General features: G+C 36.4%; 1 protein-coding gene across 2 annotated transcripts in view; it reads right to left on the minus strand.

Annotated features, from left to right (window-relative positions):
• SACM1L (SAC1 like phosphatidylinositide phosphatase) overlaps window positions 1–14,686 on the minus strand; it is a 57,166-nt gene that overhangs the window by 19,418 nt on the left and 23,062 nt on the right. For both annotated transcript variants that reach the window (XM_054481530.2, XM_063661973.1), the window contains 6 exons: window positions 11,965–12,024; window positions 11,082–11,115; window positions 5,969–6,070; window positions 3,483–3,568; window positions 2,613–2,699; window positions 2,027–2,095 (listed from right to left, as the gene is read on the minus strand). In XM_054481530.2, the coding sequence (XP_054337505.1) occupies window positions 2,027–2,095; window positions 2,613–2,699; window positions 3,483–3,568; window positions 5,969–6,070; window positions 11,082–11,115; window positions 11,965–12,024 (438 nt within the window). The remainder of the gene's footprint in view (window positions 1–2,026; window positions 2,096–2,612; window positions 2,700–3,482; window positions 3,569–5,968; window positions 6,071–11,081; window positions 11,116–11,964; window positions 12,025–14,686) is intronic.

The raw sequence follows: 14,686 nt of genomic DNA on the forward strand, positions 1-14,686 counted from the left end.
AAAATTCTGCAAAATATCAACTGGAGATAAATTCAACAAAGTTGGAGCATACAAAAATCAAGACACAATAATCAGTTGCATTTCTATATACTAACAATGAAATATCGAAAAAGGAAAGTACAAAAACAATTTCATTTACACTAGCGAAAAACAAACAAAAAAACACCACTCAGGCATAAATACTCAAAAATAAATTTAAACAAGGAGGTGAAATGCACGTACACTGAAAACTGCAAAATATTGCTGAAATTTTTTAAAACATAAATAAATGAAAAGACATCTGAGTTGATGGACTGACAAACAATATTAAGATGACAGCACTAGTCAAAGTGATCAATCTGTCAATTCAATGCAATTGCTACTAAAATCCCAACGACATTGTTTGCAGAAACAGAAAAACCAAGCCTAAAATTCATAAGCAATCTCAAGGGATCTCAAGTAGCCAAAATAATCTAGCAAAAGGAGAAGGAAGTTGGAATTATCACACTTCCTGATTTTAAAACTTACTACACAAAGCTGTAGTAACCAAAATAGTGTATCCTGTCATAAGGACAGACACGGAGACCAACGGAATAGAACAGAGCCTCAAAATAAGACCTTATATATATGTTCAACTGATTTTTTATTAGGGTGACAGACCATTCAAAGGAAAAGAACAGTCTTTTTATAAATGGTGCTGGGAAAACTGGATATCCATATGCAAAAGAATGAAGTTGGACCCTTACACCTACACCATATACAAAAATTAACTCACGTCCAGCGTTAAGAAGTAATACACAGACACACATACACGAAACAAAAATTAACACAAAACAGACCAAAGACCTAACTGTAAGATCTAAAACTATAAAGACTCTTAAAAAGAAAATACAAGGGTAACTTTATGTTATTGGATTTAGTGACAATTTCTTGAATTTGACACCAAGAGCAGAGGCAACAAAAGAAAAACTAGATAAGCTGGACTTAAACAATTTGTATACAAGGACATTGTCAAGAGAGTAAAAAATCAACCTAAAGAGTGGGAGAAAATATTTGTAAAGCACCTGTCTGCTAAGAGATAAATATCCAGACTTCATTAAGAATGACTACAACTCAAACAAAAACCAACCTGATTAAAAAATAGCCAAAGGATTTACGTAGACATTTCTCCAAAGAAGATACACAAATGGCCAATGAGCATATGAAAAGATGCTCAAAATCACACAAATCATTAGAGAAATGTAAATCAACTCAACACCACTCCACACCCATTGGGATGGCTATTATTAAACACACACACACACACACCCCCCCCAGAAAACAACAACTGTCAACAAGGATATGAAGAAACTGGAACTCTGGTGTATTGCTGGTAGGAATACAAAATGGTGCAGCCGCTATGGCAAACAGTATGGTGGTTCCTCAAAGAGTTAAACATAGAATCACCATATGATCCAGCAATTCTATTTCTAAGTATAAGCCTAAAAGAACTGAAAACAGGGGCTCAATCAGATACTTGCACACCACCTATGTTCATAGCAACATTATTCATAATAGCCAAAAAATGAAAACAACCCAAATGTCCATCAATAGATTAATGGATAAACAAAATGTGGTATGCATGTATATGTGTGTGTGTGTGTGCGCATATATACATACACATACACAATGGAATATTCCTCAGTTTTAAAAAAAGAATGAAATTCTATACATGCTACAAGATGGATGAACCTTAAAAACATTAAAAAAGAAAAACATTGTACTATTCCACTTACATGGGGGTATTTAGACAAATTCAGAGAGACAGAAAGTAAAATAGAATTACCAGGGGCTGTGGGGAGGGATGTAATAGGAAGTTAATTGTTTAATGGGTAGAGTTTCTGTCTGGTATGATGAAATGTTGTGGAACTGAACAGTGATGATGGCTGCACATTACGAACTACTTAATGCCACTGAACTGTACACTTAAAAATGGTTAAAATAGTAAATTTTCTGTCGAGAAAAAGTTAAGGCTTTTTTTCCCCCCCAAGAAACATAAGAAACATACCAGATTGATTATAACTTGTTTTCCATAAATAATTACTTGGGAATCAAAATGCCTTTGGAAACCGTCCATCTAGAGGGAAAAAAGTTACATATTTTACTGGAGTACACGATGTAATTTATAAATATAATTTAAATATTTATAATATTTTTAAAGGACCTCCTTAAATGTCTTATTTCTATATTCAAAAGAATGATGTCAGGATGTGAACTATGCCTTCTAGCTATTCTAAATGTCATCTAGTAATCATAAGCTATTTTACTCTGAGCTGCAACACTAACACTTTAATTCTGAGTACAACCTCAGTGGAATATATTAAGTACTCTAAAAAGCATAGTTACAAATCTTACTGTGATCTCTCAAATCCTTACTTGCCACGCCGTTCAATCTTAGTTTGTTTTTCTATATTTCTAACATGCCACCCACACACCCTTTGGTTTAGGGGTTTACTATGTGCCAGAACCACGAAGAAGAGCCTCAAAGATGCTGAATGCTGATTTATGGGGAATAAATACATTCTTTACATGCAAATTATAATGCTATTAAGCTTCTATTTTTAGCCAACAAAAGAGGCATGCAAGATACACACGTGATTTGCTACTTTGCTGATCTGTGGCAGTGGTTTGTACTTGAGGTTTGGTCTTTGGGACCAGAAAACAGGTATTGATCCTCGAGTCTAAAAGAAAAGAGAGAAATGTGAAAAGAAACACAAACATACTTGTTTTTCTCACCTTACTTATTGTCAGGGGTATATGTATTAATGAATATGCAAGGGAAAAAATTAATACAACCTACCAACAACTTTAAAAGTCCACGTGTATCTGCTCCTAAAGTTCATATTTTATGGAAAAACATTTAGAACTTTTTCTCCTTCTAGTTTTATATACATGGCATTTGTGTAGTAGACAGTTATTTCCTTGAAATTCTAAATTCATCTATGAGTAAAAATTAACAGGTTACATCTGTTACATAATTTGGCATTATGAAAAAATTAGAAAATTGCTTTATTCATTTTCAAATGGATATGTTTATGAACACATGAATATATTTGGCCACTAACACTCTGGAGCAGCAATTGGTGCACAACTCCATAAGGCAACAGAAGAGACATCTCACAGTGGCAGGTAAAGTCAATTATAAGCCATCAGCTTGTCCTATCATCACTGCCCTTAATACGTGTAAATGGTCCAACAGACAGATGGCTCCATTTCCATAACTCTCTTTGCACCTCCTAGCCTACCCTCTCCTCTAAGGATTTAATTTAAGGGCAGGAAATGGCAGCAGGTTAGTGCCAGATTAATGGATTTTCCTTTTTTGGGGTGAACTTTTTCTGCACTGTAGATAAAAATATTACACAAGAACAGAGAAGGGAAAAGAAGGAAATTTCAACATGACAGAAAATTATAATCCAAGCAGAAAAGGCCAACTCGCTGACTGCCTAACAGGCATAACAACTTGCCTGTACAAATGAAGCTTTGCTCCCATTGTAGTGCACAATTTGTTCTGTTTCTACAAAGTTAGCTGCATGGCCTTCAGAATCAATTCCTAAATAGAAAAAAAATTAAGAATTAACTATACTGATTACATAAAGAAACACATCAGAAACCCACTAATTCAGGTTAACTTGGAGAGAATTAAGTCAGTTCAAGTTAGTGGAAAAGTCATTATGAAAATACAATTCAAACAAATTCATTATACATGATCAGAAAACTAACACAAGCTTGCTCACTTTAAACAGGCTTAAAGAGGAGTATTAAAAACCTATTAATAAACAGATGAAGTTGGTTGCTCTTAAATACATTGATTGTTTCTACATACAAAATTCCTCTAAAATAGTGTTTCTCAAACTTGAGACATCTTTTAAAGAAAAAAAAAATCTCAAAGACCCCTGAGAAAATGTCCATAGATCCTAATTTGAAAAATACTAGTTTGAAAGGTAAAACTATCAATTTAGGTAATTATACTTAGTAACAACACAATACTCAACGTAAAGATAGGCCATTTTATTTTTATTTACTCATTTTCTGAGATGGAGTTTCGCTCGTTGCCCAGGCTGGAGTGCAATGGCATGATCTCAGCTCACTGCAACCTCCGCTTCCTGGGTTCAAGCGATTCTCCTGCCTTAGCCTCTCAAGTAGCTGGGATTACAGGCATGCACCACCACGCCCAGCTAATTTTTGTATTTTTAGTAGAGATGGGGTTTCTCCATGTTGGTCAGGCTGGTCTCGAACTCCCAACCTCAGGTGATCCGCCTGCCTCGGCCTCCCAAAGTGCTGGGATTACAGGCGTGAGCCACCGCACCCGGTGAATATAGGCTATTTTATAATATTTTGTTATAATAATGCAAATGGTCTCCAGCAGATGCTTATACTGATTTTAATTATCAAAATGAAAACAAAAATCTGTATGTGATCCTCTGTAACTCCATGAATATGCTCACAAAACCTAGTTTGAAAAGCAGTGTTTGGATTCTTGATGCTGTTTAGTTCTTTCAAATATTTGAAGCATTCCTTTAAAAATCTGTTTATGTAATCTATTTTTACAAAGAAACGCTTGCTAAGCAAAGGCAACTTTCAAGCTAGTCCCTGACCCAAATTACCAAATTATCAGAAAGAAATCAATGTATTTTTAACTGTGCCAAATATTTCCTAACATCCTTTCTGACATATTTCTTACATATAACATTTGCAGGTATATATGAAGTATCACTGTTTTAGTTACCATACCACCAGAAGGGGCCAAAATTATTGAGCCAAATCAGCAACGACATGACTCCTCAATACTTTAAGAGATTACTTGTCAGAGGCACAGGCTATCCTTGCTTCCCTTCGTAATTCCCACTAAGGAACAACATCCAATTATTTTTAAAAGTGAGAGTCAGACTAAGAGACAGTATGTGTGTTTGTGTGTATGAAAGAAAGATCTTTATGAAAAGATTTGCAAAAGATATTAAGGAAAAAAAGGAACCAAGGTGCAGAAAAATGTGCATAGAATATTATCACTGTCTAAAAAAGGAGGAAGAGAAGGGCACATATCTGTATTAGCATAAAAATTATCTGCAAGGATAAATAAGAAACTAACATCTGATTAGCTGGGAAGGGGGTAAGAACCAAGCAGATGAAGTCAGAAATGGGAAATATTTTTTATTGCATTAAAAAAATACTTTTTGATATTTGAAATATGTAAATGCACTATCTGTTCAAAAATTTAATCAAAAACTATGTTTCCAACCAAGAAAATCTAGTTACAAAAGAGTTGCTAACTTTAATTTTGGTTTGTGATCTTTGCCATGTCACTCACTCAATGTTATTCTTCCTCTGCTATGAGAGAGATTAAGCAAATAATCTCTACAACTTTCTGGCCCCAAGCTACAATTTATTTAATGGCTCACAGCCATAAAATATGCTGATATATTCTGGTTAAAAAAAAATACAAAGGTTGGAGAAACTCCTTTTCATAATGACAATAAGCTTTAATACAGATTTTTATAGTTTAGTTTAGCAAAATAAGCATGTTGCTAGTACAAAGCCTAGAAAATAAATGCTCAAAATGTAAATGTTTACAAAGTTGAAGGCACAAAGCCAAATGACTAGCTTCATGCATGCAAAAAACCTAAAAGCAATACAAGAAAATACTTTCTAAGTTAGGTTACTGAAAACTACACTGAGTTCAGCTGTGCTTTCGGACATCCAGCAAACAACATGATCAGTTCCTCTTCAAGCAGTAAGCAGCAGCCTACAAGTATCACATTAACATTTGCAATGTAATTACAGTAGCTGAAGCACGGAAGACCTACCTAATTATTATAATGAAGCAGGAGATAAATACTTAGCAAGGCTATCAAATGATAATGAAAACAAATAAAATACAAAAGGTTACATTCGTGTCACCGTAAGACAAAATATTAATTACAGATATGATCCATGCTGACAAAATTAATCTCACCTCTTACATAATAGCGCACACCAGCTCTGAAACAGCTCCTCCTCGAGATGAGAATCCAATCAAAGTATTTTCCATTAATAGAACATGAATGCATGGTAATAACTTAACCACATTAAGAAAAATATAACATATAATAGAAATCGTTAAGTATTGTTTCTAGATTGTTTGAATCTATCTACCCTAATGATGGTCTTTAAGAGAAAAAATGACAGCGTATACAAATCTTCATGAATATTCACAAGCCCTTAGTACTATAATCAACTGTGAAGTTTTGTCAAGTTAATAACCCTATGACATGAACGTAGTATGTTTAAGAAGTTCACTATGGTGTTTTTATTTAAATGATATGCTTCCCTTTTCCTGATATTCTCAATCACTTTCTCAAGAATTAAGTATTAACCACATCACTGAAAAATCTACTTTGAATGGAAAACATAAATTTAAAATAGATTAACTTTCAAATAAGAAACACAAAAGGGGGAGAGAAGGCTAGGCTACTGCAGTTAAGGGGGAAAAAAATGAAATGCATGACACATAATTATAAATTAGCCATAACAGCTGGTAAGCATATAAAGATTCACAGATCAAAGTGAATTAAACAAAGGTTATCTAGAAATGGAAATTTTGACTCTAACCTTATCCTTGAAATAGAAAAGGTGAACCTCAGTATGAAAGACTGTATCTCCCTAAAAGCTTTTCTTTATATAAAGTTATTTCCCTTACTACTGATAACAGTATATGGTATAGGACACTTCCTACACCATTCAGTAATACAAACAGTCATACACCTAGAAATTCTAAAGGCTGATCTCTCCACTTCATTCCCAGAGTAAAGGGTTGCAAAAGCCTTTGGAATTGGCATACCTCTTACATTAAATGTTTTTATTATGAAATATAACAAACAGTAAAGTATAATGTGTGTAACTATTTACAATAGTTAAATACCCATTTAGTATGGGGAGTTGATATTAAATGGGTAAGAATTTCTTACTGGAGTGATGGAAACAGGATCCTGGTTGCACAACACTGTGAATGAAATGAATGCCACTCACTGAATTATACATCTAAAAATGACCAAAAAGCCAAATTGTTTATTAAGTATATTTGATCATAATTTTAAAAATTACACATACATACACCCCTTTGTACCCACTAGCATCTTTGAAGCACCTTTCCATGTGGCTCCCTTACTGCCCTCTAAGAAGTAACTACTATCCACTCAGTTCATCATTCCCTTGTCTTTCTAGTTTTGCCACTAAACAAACTCTTGTTTAGTCTGAACAGCTTTTGACTTTTTTTTTTTTTTTTTTTTTTTACATAACAGGAATTAACCTGTATGTATTCTTTCAGTTTTCTTTATTTGCTCATTATAGTCATGAGGTTCATTTGCTGCTGCTATGGCTGTATAATATTTCACTATACGACTAGATTACAGTTACTTACCCATTCTACTGTCCAGGGACATGCCAGCTGTTTGCAGTTTTACTATTTATAAACAGTGTTGCAATAAACATCTCTGTACAAACAAGCAGAAATGGCTCTAAGGAGCAGTACTGTTGGGTTACAGAGTATATTCCTCATCTGATCTTATTAGGAAATTCCATATTGCTTCAAGAATTACTTTGGCTTCTCACCTTTACCAAAATTTGATATTGTCTGCTTTTTTTAAAAAAAAATTATTTGTGTATTTATTTGAGAGAGAGGCTCTTGCTGTGCTACCCAGGCTGGAGTGAAGTGGCACCACCATGGCTCACCGCAGCCTCAAACTCCTGGGCCCAAGCCATCCTCTCGCCTTGGCCTCCCAGGTAGCTGGGACTACAGGCACATGCCACCATGTCTGGCTAATTTATTGTCTGCTTTTTAATGTTTGCCACACTGTGGTTGGGGAGCAGGCAGGTATGATAGAAAGGTTTTATTGTTTCAATGGCCTTAATTTTTCTCCTTCCACATTTGTTTAGGTTTGGTTATGGTTACTTTCTATATGTAACACTTTTTCTTAATTTGATGCATCCATTATAAAGTATAACAGCATAATAAAATAAGTATTTATGAACCTACCATCCAACTTCAAAACAGTACCAAAACCCTGAATCTATTTATCTGCTCCTTCCCTATTTTATCCAACTGTGTTCTCACCTAGAAGTAACTATTCTCAGGTTTATGGAGACCATTCTCCTATCTTTTTAGTTTCATCACATGCAACCATACTTAGAAACACACAGCTTGCTTTTTTGTAAAAATGAAACTACACTATTTATAAACTTTGAGACCTTGTGATGTTCATGGTATTGCTCTAACGTGGTACTGTGAACATTCTGGAAAGACCTCCTGGTATGAATGTATTGGGTATGCATTGGAGAAGTGCTGGCAAATTCACAAGAGAACACCAAATGCTTTTCAAAATGGTACCTAATGACATCAGCAATGAGTTGAGCTGCTAATGACTCATCTCTATTACCTCGTATCATCAGACTTGATAAGGGCTCCTCTTGAGCTCCCAATTCACTTTCCTTTGAAGCCCATAGCACTAGAGAAGACTCCAATGTAATATTTGCTCCCTTACCCAAATTATCTATTTTAAGCCAGGGCACAAAGATGAGCAGGGCAGATGAGCCTGCTCTTAGAGAGCTAAATCTAGCAGAGAATATGACTGACTGCTTTATGAATCATGTTCCTCTGATTACAAGACAAAAACATATACACACTTTAGAGAATCCAGAACGCATGGAAGGAACAAGAGTAAAATAAAAACTGAATCCCATCAGCATAACTTTTAAAATGTGAGTGTATTTACTTCTAGTCTTTCATCAATGAGTTACTCCCAGGGCCATCCATGCCTTCTCTCCAGGATGGCATTTCACATACTCCCCTCAAAATGCAACATTTCTCCCTCCTCCCACTCACAGCCCATTACGTCACTTTATATGGTGCTGTAAAAATAAAAGCCCTCCACAGGCCCCGATCACATTTACACACCCATCAGCAACCACATCCATCTATCTGCTTCCCTTCTACAGTTGTAGGTGAGCAGTCCACACCAGGCCCTCTACCTGTGCGCTGAGTCATCTGGGCTGAGCTAATTCTCTGAACACAGCTCCCGCCTCTCTGTCCACTCTCTATTCCAGTCATGTTCCTGTCTTGGGGTCATTTTACTTATTAATGTCTCTGTATGTGTGTGAAACATATGATTTTACTTCTAGTCAACAAACTAAAGAAAAGCTCATTTAAAGCTTTCAATTTAAAGGTAAATGAGTAAGCTGTTTCTAAAATTGCCTAGAAAAAAAGGTTCTATAATCTCACTTAATATTGTTTGTCCATTCACAATCTCATTTTGAAAAACAACAACAACAAAAAAACACCACAGTTGGCCCAAATCATGTAAGGCACTAAATAAGAATAAACACTTTTTTTTTTTTTTGAGATGGAGTCTTGCTCTGTCACCCAGGCTGGAGTGCAGTGGCACAATCTCGGCTCACTGCAACCTCTGTCTCCTGAGTTCAGGCGACTCCTTCCTCAGTCTCCTGAGTAGCTGGCATTACAGGTGTGAGCCACCACGCCCAGCTAATTTTTGTATTTTTTAGTAGAGACAGGGTTTCACCATGTTGTCCAGGCTGGTCTCGAACTCCTGACCTCGTGATTTGCCCGCCTTGGCCTCCCAAAGTGCTGGGATTACAGGCGTGAGCCAGTGCACCCGGCCGAATAAACACATTTATTCTTATTTTATCCTTAGGAGAACTTGGAAAGCTCGGGGTGGGGAAACAAAAATAAATGAGCTTTTATAATGAAATTTTCTAATTTTTATTTCCCCATAACTGTGGAACATGTTTCCTCCATTACTTTTTGGGTTTTCTTTAAGTATAACAAGCATTAAGTTTAGTGAAATTATATTAACATACTGAATAAATAAATAATAGACTTGTATTGATAAGCTTCTTACATGTGCTTGATAGAAAGATGTCATCACCATTTTCTTCAGGGCACAATCCTGATTACAGTCATGCATCACTTAATAGGGGTATATTCTGAGAAATGCATCGTTAGGCAATTCTATATATTATAGAGTGTACTTACACAAACCTAGATGGCACAGCCTACTACACACCTAGGCTACATGGTATAGCCCATCGCTCCTTAGCTACAAACCTGTATAGCATGTTACTGTACTAAATACTGTAGACAACTGTAACACAATGGTATTTGTGTATCTCAACGTATCTAAACATAGAAAAGATACAGTAAAAATATGGTATCATAATCTTATAGGACCACCATCACATATGTGGTCTGTCACTGACTGAAATGTCAGTAGGTGGCACATAACTAGATAGGCACTCATCAGCATATTGTGCTTATCTATCCTTTAAGAGCCAGCTCACTTGGCTGCTTTATTTTTATTATGATGTCTATGACATAGATTTGTTTTTAAAATGAACCTACAATTAGATAATCATTACTCATTTTGTATCTGTACTCTGATTTCTCCCCTAGGCAATATTCTTTGTACTCTACCTGTTTTCATTTATCTGTCACTATTTCAAATGACAAATAAAATTTTTAATGGTAATTCTCCTCTCCAGCTTGTTACCCACACTAGTGTCTGAGTCTCACTTTTTTTGACCCTGTCACCCAGGCTGGAGTGCAGTGGTGCCATCACAGCTCACTGCAGCCTCAAACTCCTGGGCTCAAGTCATCCTCCCACCTCAGCCTCCTGAGTAACTGGGACTAGAGGTGCAAGCCACCATGCCCGGCCTAAGTCTAACTTTTTAAATTATGTACTAAGGAAAGTTTTCAACAGCCAGGTCCAAACTACTTATGTGTAATTTACTGATAAAAGATAACATCAAATAAAGGCAAAATACAGTACACATATTCCTTTTCTTTAAACAACCAGCCCCGGAACTCTTGAACACAGAGAGAATCGTATAGTCTGAAAAGTTCATTCTAAAAAAAAAAACCAAAATAGCAATGAGTTTGATTTTCTTATCAACAGCAATTTATATTAATTCTGAAATACTCTCCTTATGGAGTATTTGAGACTATCTCTAAATCTGCCTTATAATAAAATTTAAATAAAGGCATCTAGAAACTAAAGAGTAATATCATGTAAGGATACAGCCATGTAACACTGGAAGGGCAAATCGATGAACCTGAAATGAAGATATATATTTAGAATAAATATACTTTAAAAATAAATAAGCATTATATAAAAATATTTACACATAGGGAGGTAATATACAAACATAACAAGGTAGTAAACTTATGGGTAATATAATTTTTAAAAAATTTCTCTAATGTAACATTAAGTATGCATTACAATTATTTGAGCTTGAATATTCACAGATTTTGGAACACTAATAAAGCTACATGAAGTTACAGAATGTTTACCTCCTTTTCAGTCTTTGCCTACAACAACTTCACTCCTCCAGGGAAAAGATATCCCATGCTAATTGTTTGCAGCTCAAACTACTTTTCCAAAAAAAGCATAGCAAATGACAAGAAATAAAGCAATTAGACACATCTATTTACCTAGATTCAATAATATATCATGTTTCCCTAGCTGGGCCTCCCTGTTTATACCTCATATGTGTAGACAAAGGACAGAAGAAGGTGGTGCCTGTGCATGTCTCTCCTGGGTGACTGAAGGGAGTCTCATCCCCAAAGGAAGACAAAAAAGAGCTCTCCCCTTGGCCAGGAAACTTGGCCCTGGCCCCTCATTTCTCCATTATCCATGTACCAAGATCCCCTGTATCTCTCTTAGCTAGAAAAAGCAATGTATTTTTACTTAAGGCTTCTATAGAAGATCAGAGTAAAATAATTAGGCTTCTTCAACCTAGAATGATGTGACAGGGTAGACCTGATCCAAGTTTGTAAGTTACAAACAGTTAAATTAGAATTGTTTCTCGAAATTCTTGGTGATTAGGAAGTCACTTTATAACATGCATTGAATTAAAGCTTGGACTGTAACAATTAAGCAGATTTTACTTAGTGTACATTACCTCTGGCTGTGCAGAAAGTTCTCTTAGAAGATGACCATTCCATACAAACCGCTGATCTGCCTGAGAGAAGTTTTAAAATTTAATAAAATATCTCCTGCCAAGCTTACTTTCTACAGAAAGAAAACTACACCAATCAATTGTCTCTTTCTGATGGCTAGAAGCCGGTTTCTTCGACAGGCCTCAAACAAAATACATCTCCCCCTCAAATCTGTACCTCCTGTGGGCATTTCTATCTCATTATCTCAGGCCAGACAGAAACCTGGGAGGAGTCTTACGGTATTTCTTTCCCTTACATTTAATTGCCAAGTAATAAATCTCCTTCAAAATCCATCTTTTTTACATTTCTACTCCCACTATCTTTACCAACATCTGACTCCAGCCTAACTACTAACACAGCTTCCCTTGCCTCCAGTTCAGGCATTAGCCCTCGCCACTCATTTTTCCACAATGCTACCAGCAGGAGTTCTCTAACATGTCCTGTCTCCTATCTGCTCAAAATTCTTCAATGACTCTGTCATCTAAAGAACCAAATCTCTGCATGGCCTAATCAGTCCTAGGATCTGGCAGCCCCTAATTAACTCTCTGATCTCATCTCTGGCCGCTCTGACTTTCATAAATACAGAAGAGGCTCCCTCAATAATCTATATTTAATCAACTCTACTTAAGGCCAGACGTGGTGGCTCATGCCTGTAATCCCAGCACTTTGAGAGGCCAAGGCAGGCGGATCACTTGAGACTTAGGAGTTCGAGACCAGCCTGGCCGACATGTCTCTACTAAAAATGCAAAAATTAGTCGGACGTGGTAGCACACGTCTGTAGTCCCAGTTACTTGGGGAGGCTAAGGCACAAGAATCGCTTGAACCTGGGAAGTGGAGGCTGCAATGAGCCAAGATCGTGCCACTGCACTCCAGGATAGGTGACAGAGCAAGACTCTGTCTCAAAAAAGAAAAAACAAACAAAATAACTGACTCTACTCAGTAGATTAATCAATTCTATTTATGAAGCATACCAACTGAACCACGGGCACCCCCAACTCTAAAAGTCACAGGGAATGGCTTTTGCACTTGACCACAACCGGCTGAATTGCACTTCCTAAGATTCAAGTGTGTGTTCCCGAGTTTGTGCCAGTCACACTTGTTATTATTTCATCATTATATAGTTTAAATATTTTATAAACCAATGAAATAAGATGAAAAACAGACTGCTGTTTCTATAAAGTTAAATGATTTGGAATGTAAACTTGATAAGAGGCAAGTTGCTAAAACAAAACTGCTGTTGAATTTGGAGTGGGAGTGGCAACTAAAAAAATATAAAAGAACACAGTAAAAATGTACAGGATTCTGCACACAGATTTATCTGTAAGTGTCAAAGTCTTTAAAGTGGCCCAAATGGGAAAGTCTTATGGATGTAATTTATATAGGGAAGACAATTCAGAATCAAGGAACCAAAAACAAACAAAATCCTATGGCCGTGCATAAAAACATTAACCAATGTAAAACTTTTATGTTTTAAGTTAAAATATTTAGGGTACATATGTTCCATTTATCACTTTTATGATTCCCTATGTTAACATTAACTTTTTTTTTTTTAGACAGTCTCGCTGTTGCCTTGGCTGGAGTGCAGTGGCGTGATGACAGCACACTGCAGCTTCTATCTCAAGTGATCCTACCACCTCAGCCTCCCGAGTAGCTGGGATTACAGGTGCGTGCCGCCACACCTGATTAACCTTTTAATTTTTTTGTAGAGCTGTGGTCTCCCTATGTTGCCCAGGCTGGTCTTGAACTCCTGGACTCAAGCAATCCTTCTGCCTCGGCCACCTAAAGTGTTGGGATTACAGGCATGAACCACTGCACTTGGCTAACTTTCTGTTTAGCTGACAAAACATTCCCATCTCATCCCAACAGATAAGATGGCTTTTTCTTCAGCTTAGCCTCTGCCACCACCTCTGCCTGGAACCTCCCCAGCCCACTGTCACCTGACCAACAAATCTTCATCAAGTCTCAGCTCAAAAGTTACCTTTCTGTGTTAAGTTACTGTCCTCTGTAGATACCTTTCTTTATAAAGTTGTCCCTGACAACCTCAGGCAAAGACCCTCATTCCTTCAGGATCCCACCTCACTTTGGTACATATCTCCATTATAGCAACCATTCTTTGACTACCACTTCCCCAGCAGACTGTAGGCTCCCACAAGACAGGGTCCACAGCTTCATTCTGGGTCCCCAGGGGCTAGTATAGTGCCTGGTATGTGGCTGACGTTGTAGAGATGTTTCATAAACAAACGGAGAATGTAGCAATTGCTTTTAAAAGCAAGTCTCTTTTTAGTTAAAAGCCAAGTTTCTTGAATGCTTAGCCTGCACCTAAACTTCCATCTGAGCCTACGTACAATTTTACTAAATTAGAGGGTAAAATCTCACCCAAAAAAGCCAGTCAACTAAAATATTAATTTAGGTTGAACCATATGAAATAACCATTTTTATTGGTCAAAAATGGTCAATTACTGGCAACTTCACATTGTCCAACCTAATAAGATGGAGTGACCTTTTAAATTCTGTCTTCTCATTAAACACTTCTAAGGTGTGTCAAAAAAAATTAAGGTAGCAATCATCCAGGTTCCTGAACAAAAGAAACTTTAAGTTGAGATCATCTGAAACCTAATTTTAAAGATATATTCACTGTATATTTAAAAAAAAAAAAAAAAAGGCAGACTAGGTAGACATGGTGGC

Source organism: Pongo pygmaeus, chromosome 2, assembly GCF_028885625.2.
Source record: "Pongo pygmaeus isolate AG05252 chromosome 2, NHGRI_mPonPyg2-v2.0_pri, whole genome shotgun sequence".
Lineage (NCBI taxonomy): Eukaryota > Metazoa > Chordata > Mammalia > Primates > Hominidae > Pongo > Pongo pygmaeus.